At 40.6% G+C, this 10,489-nt stretch overlaps 1 protein-coding gene across 1 annotated transcript; it reads left to right on the top strand.

The window, feature by feature from the left end:
• The first annotated feature begins 4,055 nt into the window (after positions 1-4,055).
• LOC103212132 (olfactory receptor 4X2) lies at positions 4,056-4,985 on the top strand. Its single transcript, XM_007958130.2, has one exon. It carries the CDS (start codon positions 4,056-4,058, stop codon positions 4,983-4,985), a length of 930 nt encoding a protein of 309 aa, XP_007956321.1.
• The last annotated feature ends 5,504 nt before the right edge of the window (positions 4,986-10,489 follow it).

Consider the following 10,489-nt stretch of genomic DNA (forward strand, 5'->3'; position numbering starts at 1 on the left):
TTTCCATTTTTAAAAAGCAGAAATCAAGAGAGTCATTTTAAAATTTTACTTGCAAAATCACTTTTCACAACTTAATTAAAAAATCTGCATGCTTTTTATAGTGGTTGAGTTTAATTAGAACTAGAGAAGTGAAGTCATATTCAATGTGTTGATCTTCACAGATTAGGAAATAAAATCAGCCTTTTCTGACAAACTTTATAACTTTAGGTGCATAAACAGTTTTCTACCATGATGTTTAGCAGATGTTGTTTCCTATAGCAACCATTCATAGATTCACCTTTAAACATCTATTTTCCTATGTTTCCTTATCAGATATTTCAATATTAAAAACGCTGCCAGACAGACCTTCACAGAAACTCAACTTCATGATGATGTGTTACAAAGTAAATTTGGGTTTAACTAAAACTTTGGAGATTTTATGTAATATTTGCTAAACTTCTTTCGTGTATTTCTTTCTGTTCAAAGGATGATAATTAATTCAGCTTCTGCATTCTTGAAAGCAACTGTGTCAAATATATTATCTTAAAATCTCTCATGAAAATTTTGCTATGAGTCATAGTTGTAACTTGTGGCAATCTTGTTTCAACTCTAATTTCAATCAAGACTGAATCAATAATTTTTGTGACCAACATTTGTGCAGAGTGTGTCTAATTTTACAAAAAACTCTTTGGCTTTGGAAAACCTTTTATTGTAGGAACATTTCAAACATATACAGATGTGATTAAGGCAGTACAATGAACTCCCTTGTACTCAACATCCAGGTTTAATAACTATCTATTCGGAGTGAATTCTGTTTCATCCACACAGGGCATCTCAACTGCAGCACTGTTGACATCTTGGGTCAGATAATCCTTTGTTACAGGGGGCTTCCATGTGCATGGCAGGATATTTTGCAGCTTCCTTGGGTTTCACCTCTGCACCAATAGCACCTGCACGCCCATTCCTCCCCTCCTCCCCACTAAGTCAGGTTGTGAGAACTGAAACATCCCCAGACATTCCTAAATATCTCCTCGGGACAAATTACACCCAGTGGAGAGCTATTGATTTATAATCTTGTCCACAACAAAGGCAAAGAGAAGTAATATTTTGGTTTCCTGATACTTGTCCCTATTCCTGTCTCATCCTTTTGAGTAGTGACATTTTCTATAAAGCCACATGCTTGACCTCACGATAAGCAGGAGTTACATCCAATTAACCTCTGCAAAGCCTAGAGCCCCATACAGAGTAAGTGCCCTGGGAACAGTGGGTGAATTTAATTGATTCATATATTCTGTTTATTTCTGAAGTTGCTCCCTACAAGGAAGTCTGAGATTTTTAGTAACCAGGTACTGCTTCCCCTGAGGAAAGCTCCCTGATCAGGAAGGGGAAAAGGGTATGGCTCTTTGGGGACCTATCTTCCCTCACCTGACCATCACACCTTCTCCCCAGTGTCTCTGGCGCAGTTTCAACTCAAGGCTAAGCTGCCAGAATACTTATTTCTCTGTAGAGCACCTGGGAGGCAAAGCGAAGGGAAATCTCCTTTGTTCTTGTTTTATATGGGGTGGAATTGAGACCCCAGTGGCTTAGTTTCAGCGTCCTGAGTCTGAGGCTGCAGGGGGAACAGATTCTCAGCCTTGTGACTCTGGCAAGGCAGGTATTTTGGTTGGATGGTTCTTGATGGGTTTACTGGGAAACATGGGTGAGCCTGAGATGGGGGTGTATTCAGAGGATAATTTGCATTTCTGTTGTCAGAATAGAACATGTAACTGGTGATAACAGCAAAGCCATGGAGACACTGGGATGAGTTTTTGTTTTGTGACCATGTGCTTCTTTTGCATGCAATGGTTATTATTATGCTCTGAAAGCAGTGAGAGTGTGGCAAGGAGCACATGGCACTTTACAAAGTACTCTGTCCAGCCATTGATTGGGCACCCAGTGGGAGAAAGCGCAGTGGGAGGCATGGGAGAAGACATGTTCTTGGGCCTGGGGGGAGTGTTGTTCCTTCAGTATTTACTGAAATTCTACAGTGTACCTAGAACTGTGCTAACAAGACAAGGGAAGATATATACCCAACGTTGACCCAGAAATGCATTCACTTTATGTACATTACCAGCTGCCGAGCTGATTCTCACTCATGGGGACCTTGTGTGTGTCAAAAGAGCAATGTGACTATAGGGTTTTAAGCAGCTGATTTTTCAAAAGTAGATCACCAGGCCCTTCTTCTGAGGCACCTTTGGGTGGAATCAAACGCCCAACCTTTGGTTAGCAGAAAGTGCATTATCTATTTGCATCCCTCAGGGATCCTTATCTCCATGATCTGAATGCTATTTGTGGCAGACACTTCAGTAGGCAGTGTGGTGGTGAGTAAGATGTATCTCTGTCCTCAGGAAACTCACAGTCCAATGGGGCAGATGACCACATTAAACAGTTATAGTTCATTGTGTTAAGTGCTACGCTTCTACAATGCCCTGAATGAAGAGGAACCACTGACCATAAGAGCCCATGAATTGGAGAGATGGATTTCCCATCTCGGAGAAGAATCCAAGGCAGTATGGAGGTTGGGAAACTAACATCTTGGAATGGGGCTGGGAGTAGGATTTAGGACATTTCCCTATGAGGTAGATATTGCCATCTCCATCGTATGGTGAGAAACCTGAGGCCCTGAAATGTTAAATCACTTTCTAGGTTTCAGATAGCTATTACATGAAGAATCTTGGATGTGAACCCTGGAGTCCAGACTCCTAGCAGTTCTTCCTTCCATCAATGGCTTCTTGATAAAATTTCCCTGTTGACATGGGCATTTAGGGCTGTTCTCTGCCCTCTCTTGCCATCCTGTAATTATGAACTCTACCAGTGATTTCCTTCTGAGTGTTGGTTCTTAATCACCTGAGCCTGTCCCAATCACTCAAGGGAGGAAGCTTGTGGTGTGAGTGGAAGTCATCTGGGTCCTGGTCTTAGGTCTGCCTGGAGTCACTGTATGAGCAGCAATTCTGATACACGCAGACCTCAGCCACCTTGGCCAAACCCTATTGGAACTCAGCATGGACTGGATGGTTTGCAAATCACTCAGTTAGCAACCGTGGTGACGCTCTGAGGTGTCTGCAAGGTTCGGCTGTGGGGAAGGATGTGTCAGAGCATTAGTGGGCACTGAAGGGTGGTTTGGACATTTGTGGTTATTGGGGGCATACATATGAAAGAAATAAAGGCACCAGTAAGAAGAATAATTGTGTAGGGACTGAGCTAGACCCTTAGAAAGGGAACGTCATTAAGTGGCCAAGTGTGGAAGGAGAGAATTAGGAGGAGAAACAGAGGTAAGATGGGCCAATGAATATCAAGAATGCTAATATGTAAGCCTTGGAAGCAGAGGGAAGGGGGATGGGAAAAAGCTGCAAGTAAAAGACAGTTAAAACTTCCAAAGACAATAGGAAAACGTTGAAATTGGACACAGTAATGCTGTTCTGGCTGCTCCACATGGTACAATGAGGCATTAACCCACTATTAGATTTCTTCTTTGGTGGTACATTTCAATTAGTCCAATATTTACCTACAAAGTGATTTTACTTTCCAGTTGAGTAGCATTCCCAATGATTCCCCATCATCTACAGGTTATACCCAAAGTCCATAACAGCCATCTACTGGTCCCAGACTAACTCCAGCTTTATTTTTCATTATTTTTCCTTTTACTCCAACACACATGATGCATTTCCACAGATTTATACTTACTCTTCTAAGACATTTGACTGCTAACCAGAGGGCTGGCAGTTCAAACCCAACAGCCACTCCTTGGAAGGAAGGATGGGCAATCTACTTCCATAGTGATACTGCCTTGGAAACCCAAGGAGGGGTCGCTATGAGTCGGGTCTGACTCGACGGCATATGACAACAACTTCTGCCTCCTCAGACTGCTCCTTTCTTCTTCTACATATAACTAACTCCTACTAATCTTTTGATGTCACAAATTTCTAAGATATGGATTATTACATAATTCGCCAACTCATTTCAATGAAGGAGTCTCTTGTTCTGTATCATTTCAGGTTACCTCACTCAGATTACTACTACATCCTGGCAGTGACTTCATGGCTGACATACACAATGTGACTGAATTCATTTTTCTGGGATTTTCTCCAAATCTGGAGGTGCAGAGAGTTTGCTTTGTGATATTTTTGCTCTTGTACACAGCAGTTGTGCTGGGGAATCTCCTCATTGTGCTCACTGTCATGATGAGCAGAAGTCTTGCTTCCCCCATGTACTTTTTCCTCAGTTCCCTGTCCTTTGTGGAGATCTGCTACTGCTCTACTACAGCTCCCAAACTTATCTCAGACTTGCTGGCTGAAAGGAAAGCCATATCTCTGTGGGGCTGCATGACACAGCTTTTCTTCATGCACTTCTTTGGTGGCACTGAGATTTTTCTGCTCACTGTGATGGCTTATGACCGCTATGTGGCCATCTGCAAGCCCCTCAACTACACCACCATCATGAACCAGCAAGTATGTGCTGTCCTGGTGGGAATAGCATGGTTAGGAGGCTTTGTGCATTCCCTTGCCCAAATCCTCCTCATCATCCACTTGCCCTTCTGTGGCCCCAATGTGATCGACCACTATTTCTGTGACCTGCTTCCTCTGCTCAAACTTGCCTGCTCTGACACATTCCTCATTGGTCTGCTGATTGTTGCCAATGGGGGGACCCTGTCTGTGATCAGCTTTGTGGTTCTTCTAGCCTCCTATGTTGTTATCCTGTGCCATCTGAGGACCCGAAGCTCTGAGGGGCGGTGGAAGGCCCTCTCCACCTGTGGGTCCCATATTACTGTGGTGATCTTGTTCTTTGGACCCTGCATCTTCATCTATCTGAGGCCTTCTACCACTCTGGCTGCAGACAAGATGGTGGCCATGTTCTACACAGTGATCACCCCTCTCCTCAACCCTGTCATCTACTCTCTGAGAAATGCTGAAATGAAGAAGGCCATGAAGAAGCTGTGGATGAGGACAATGAAACTGGATGAGAAATAGAGACTGAGTATTGGCTCCTTGGGTTTAGAATGATGCTGAGTCCAAAAGGAAAACTTGGGAAAGTTATAATGGGCTGAGAGAAACAAGTGTACAGCCCTTGTTAGTTCTAGGTTTACTCTAGCCCATAACTCTAGCTTTATCTTCAAAAAGCTTATTTTATATTCTCTTATGTATATACCATAACTTAACTAGTAATTTTTCTGTTGTTACATGTTTAGGTATAATTTTTTACTACTATAAATAACACTGTGGCAAATATTCTCGAATAGAAATCTTTAATTATACTTTTGGTTTTTTTAGTCTCACTTCATATAGTGAGTTTACTGTGTTAAAGATTTTGATAGATAGTGTTAAATTGATTCCCAGAATGGTTGTGACAATTTCCTTTCCCTGTCAGAGTACTCTCTACAGAATGGAGTACTGTCATTAAGTTTTTTTCCTTTTCTTTTTGGATTAGAAATAGAATATTTACATAGACAAAGTGTCTTCCCCACCCAACCAAACCAAACCATTCCTGTCCAGTTGACGCCAACTCATGGCAGCCCACGTGTTGCAGGGTAAAAGTGTGCTCCATAGGGTTTCAAGGCTGCGATCTATCAGAAGCAGATCCCAGGTCTTTCTTCTGAAGCACTTCTGGGTAAATTCAAACTACCAGCCTTTTTGTTAACAGTTGATCAATTAGCTATTTGTGTGCCTATGGACTCCATAATACCTCCTCACTAGAGAAAACTGTAACTTTACCATAGAGGAAACTGGAAAACACAACTCAAACAGTGGATCAAGGTTGTAAAGGATACTGAATACTTCCTAATATAATGTTGTTGAGTCAGGTCCAACTCATAGCAACATCTCCTTGGGTTTCTGAGGCGGTATCACTATGGAAGTAGGTTACCCAATCATCCTTCTGAGGAGTGGCTGGTGGATTTGAACCATCAGCCTTCTGGTTAGCAGTCAAGTGCCTTAGGCACTATGCCACCAGAGGTGATATTCTAGCCAAAAATATATAACCTGAGTCTAATCTATAAAATATTAGGCAAACCTAAATTGAAGGACATTTGCAACAGATTACTGGTCTATATGCTTGGCTACTAACTGAAAAATTGGCAGTTTGAATCTACCTAGAGGCACCTCATAAATAGGCCTGGTGATGTATTTCTGGATGATCACAACCATGGAATGCCCTAACAATTCAGTTTTACTTTGAAACCCATGGGTTGCAATTTGTTGGACTGGCTTCGACTAGTATTTGCTTGTTTTTTAACTCTTGAAAAGTGTCAAGGTCATGAAAGACAATGAAAGATTGAAAAACTATTTCAGATTGAAGGAGTGATTTGGGATTGGATCAGGGCATTAGTGGGCCAAAAGTTCTGTAGAGCAGATAATGGAGATGCATCATTGCTAGTTTCCTGATTTTGATAATTGTACTGTACTATGTCAGGGAATGTCTTTGGTTTTAGGAATTACTCACTGAAGGGTCTAGCAGTAAAGAGACATTATGTTGAACACTTAGCTTAGCCATTTCAGAAAAAAAAAATCTATTAAGAGAATGAGTGATAAGAAAAATGTAGCAAAACACTAACATTTGTGATATGGATTAAGAGTATATAGAATTTTTGTACTATTATGGTATATTTTCATAACTCATAAATTGTTTTAAAATATTGTTGTTTTTGTTAAGCTCCATCAAGTCCGTTCTGACTCATAGCAACCTCATCTATGTACAACAGAACAAAACACTGCCTAGTCCTGTGCCTTCCGCACAATCCTTACTGCGCTTGAGCGCATTGTTGCAGCCACTGTGTCAATCCATCTCAATAAGGATCTTCCCCTTTTTCACTGACCCTCTACTTTACCAAGCAATTTTAAAATGCAAAGTTAAATACACTTGACAAATGTGATATGCATCTCATGGTCTAATTTTTATTTTTTCAACTTATTTATTTACTCATTAAATGAAGATGATGTTTCCATGTTTAACTGGCTTTGAATCTCATGTACAACATTTTCAATATTTAAAGACTTTACATTTATATATAGTAAAATCTACCAACTTTTTCTTTTGATTATTTTCATTGTTTTATGCTCAGAATATCCCATACCATTAGTTACTTTAGTAAAGTTTCGAAGGATCAATCAGCTGAAAAGGTATATGTGAAAAGTTTTATTTCCTTCATTTTCTCATTTGTCCTGTCCTTTGTCCCATGTTCTTACCAAATAAGCATTTTTAATCAGTCAGGAAAAGGCCAGGAACTGACTGTGAAACAGACCATCACTGCCTCATATGCAAGTTCAATTTGAAGGTGAAGAAAATAAAAACAAGTTCAGAAGAGACAAAGTGCACCAGTGAGTGTATTCCACCAGAATTCAGAGACCATCTTGAGAATAGATTTGATGCACTGAATGGTAATGACGGAAGACCAGATGAGTTGTGGGAAGTAATCGAGTTTGTCATACACAAAGAAAGCAAAAGTCATTAAAAAGACAAGAATGAAAGAAAGTACCAAAGTGGATGTTATAAGAGATTCTGAAACTTGCTCTTGAACATGTTGTTGTTGTTGTTGTTATGTGCCGTCGAGTTGGACCCAACTCATAGCGACCCCTCCTTGGGTTTCTGAGGCAGTATCACTACAGAAGTAGATTGCCCAACCTTCCTTCTGGGGAGTGGCTGGTGGGTTTGAACCACCAGCCTTCTGGTAAGCAGTCAAATGCCTTAGGCACTATGCTACCAGAGCTCCCTTGCAAACATTATACTGAATGAAAGAAATCAAACACAAAAGAAAAAATATTGTATAATCCCATTTCTATGAAATATCTAGAAGAAGCAAAGGTACAGAGACAAAAGTTTATTGTTAGTTACTATGGGATGGGGAAGAGGGAATGAGAATTTGCTTAAGAAATACTGAGTTTCTATTTGAGGTCCTGAGAAACCTTTGGACATGGACATTGGTGCTGGTAGCACAGCATGTTTAATGTAATTAATGTTATTGAATTTTATACCTAAAAATGGTTAAGATAGTGTGTTAGACTGGGTTCTATAGAGAAACAAAACCAGTAAAGCTTAGAGAGAGAGAGAGAGAAAGAGAAATTTATCTTAGGAAAATGGCTCACACACTTATAGAAGCTGGCAAGTCCCAAGTTCTTGGATCAAACATCAAGCTCGAGGCTTTTCCCGACTCACACAGCTGCAGAGGCTGATGAGCTCAAAGCTGGCAGGCAGTCTACTGGCTATTGACTCCAAAGAATGACGAATCCAAGATTTCCAGGCCAAACATAGAGTAGCTAAAGAAAATGGATGAAATGATGAAGTAAAAGAGCTGAAGAGACGATTTCAAAGTTGATTCGAGACCAAGTAAAATGTTTTAATGAAATGTGCAAAAACATGAGTTAGAAAACCAAATGAGAGGGACACACAGAATTTCTTAAACAGAAAGAACTGAAGAAAAAGTCAAGCCCTGAGTTGCAAAGGATTCTATGGGCAAAGTACTATGGACTGCCAGAAGAAGGAACAAATCCTCCCTGGAAGAAGTGCAGTTGGAATGCTCCTTGAAAACGAGAATGGCCAGACTTCGCCTCACCTATTTTGGTCATGTGGTCAGAAGGGACCAGTCCCTGGAGAAGGATGCCATGCTTGGTAAAGCGGAGGGTCAGAGAAAAAGGGGAAGAGCCTCAGTGAGTTAGACAGGCACAGTGGCCACAATGACGGGCTCAAGCACAGCAAACACTGTGAGGATGGAGCAGGACAGGGCAGTGTTTTGTTCTATTGTACGTAGGGTCGCTATGAGTCACAATCGACTTGATGTCACCTAACAACAACAATGTGGGCAAAATATTGAATAGCATAGGAAGCAGCAAAAGAAGGTGAAGGAATAAACACAGTCACTGTACCCAAAATAAGTGGTTAATGTTCAACCATTTCAGAGTTAGCATATGATCAAGAACTGATGGTACTGAAAGAAGAAGTCCAAGTTGCACTGAAGGCACTGGTGAAAAACTAAACTTCAGAAATTGTTGGAATTTCCATTGAGAATCTTCAATAAATGTATGCAAAGTTGGAAGTGCTAAGTAGTCTATGTCAAGAGACTTGGAAGACAATTACCTGGCCAATCGACTGGAATATACCAATGTTTGTGCCCATTTCAAATAAAGACCATTCCACAGAATGTGGAAAGTACTGAATATCATTATTATCACACACAAGTAAAGTTTTGCTGAAGATAATTCAAAAAGAGTTGTAGCAGTACATCAACATGAAATAGCCAGAAATTTAAGCTGGACTGAAAAGAGGACATGAGATAAAGGATATCATTGCTGATATCAGAGAGATCTTGGCTGAAAGCAAAGAATACCAGAATGATGTTTACCTGTATTTTATTGGCTATACAAAGACATTCAACATTTAAATTTTGGATAGCATTGTGAAGAATGGGCATTTGAGAACACTTACTTGTGCTCATATAGACATAGATTAAGAGGCAGCCATTTGAACAGGATAAGGACATACTGCATGGTTTAAAACCAAGAAAGATGCCCACCAGGGCTGTATTGTTTTACTATACTTATTCAATCTGTATGAGCAAATAATCTGAAAAGATGGATTATATGAAGAAGAATGTGGCATCAGGATTGGAGGAAGGCTCATCCTATGATATGTAGATGCCATAACCTTGCTAGCTGAAAGTGGAGAGTCTCTGAAGATTAATGACTACAACCTTAGTATGGTTTGCAGCTCAACATAAAGAAAACACAAATCCTCACAACTGGATCTATAAGCAACATTATGATAAATGGAGAAAATGTTGAAGTTGTCAAGGATTTAATTTTACTAAATTCACAATTCATACCCGTGAAAGCAGCAGACAAGAAATCAAATGATGTATAGCATTGGGTAAACTTCTGCAAAGGATCTCTTTCTTCTTTTTTAATTTTCATTGTGATTTGGATGAAAGTTTACAGAGCAAATTCATTCTCCAGACAGCAGTTCATACACATTTTGTCTCATGACATGGACTGCAATTCCCCACAATGTAACAGCTCTTTTCCCACTTCATCCTTGTAGTTACCTCTTCTCTGTGTCTTTCCCTCCCATGCACTTCTGCTTCCCCCTCCCCAGCTGTCTCCCTAAGCAAACACTGCACTTTTGTTCTCCCATGACTGATCACTCCAAGGAGTGTATCTACCTGATGTAAATGTTTACCCCATATGCCTGTCTATTGCTTGGCTGGAAGCCATGGAGGTTGAGTTCAGTTTCATACCTGAAGGGTAACTAGGGACCATAGTCTCAAGGGGCTCACCAGGCTCTATCAGATCAGCAAAACTGGTCTTTTTTGTTTTGTTTTTATGATTTTGAGTTTTGTTCCACATTTTTCTCCCACTCTATCCACGATCTCTTGCAGCAATCCCCTTCCGAGTGGTTGACAGTGGTAGCCAGGCACCATCTAGTTCTTCTGGTCTCATGATCATATAGGCTTAGGATCACATGGTATATCGGTCCCTTGGACTAATTG

Source organism: Orycteropus afer, unplaced genomic scaffold, assembly GCF_000298275.1.
Source record: "Orycteropus afer afer isolate SDZICR_OR568_19922 unplaced genomic scaffold, OryAfe1.0 scaffold00857, whole genome shotgun sequence".
NCBI classification, from domain to species: Eukaryota; Metazoa; Chordata; class Mammalia; order Tubulidentata; family Orycteropodidae; genus Orycteropus; species Orycteropus afer.

Excerpts from the sequence above, each read along its gene's own strand:
- LOC103212132 (XM_007958130.2), top strand. The coding sequence starts at position 4,056 with ATGGCTGACATACACAATGTGACTGAATTCATTTTTCTGGGATTTTCT.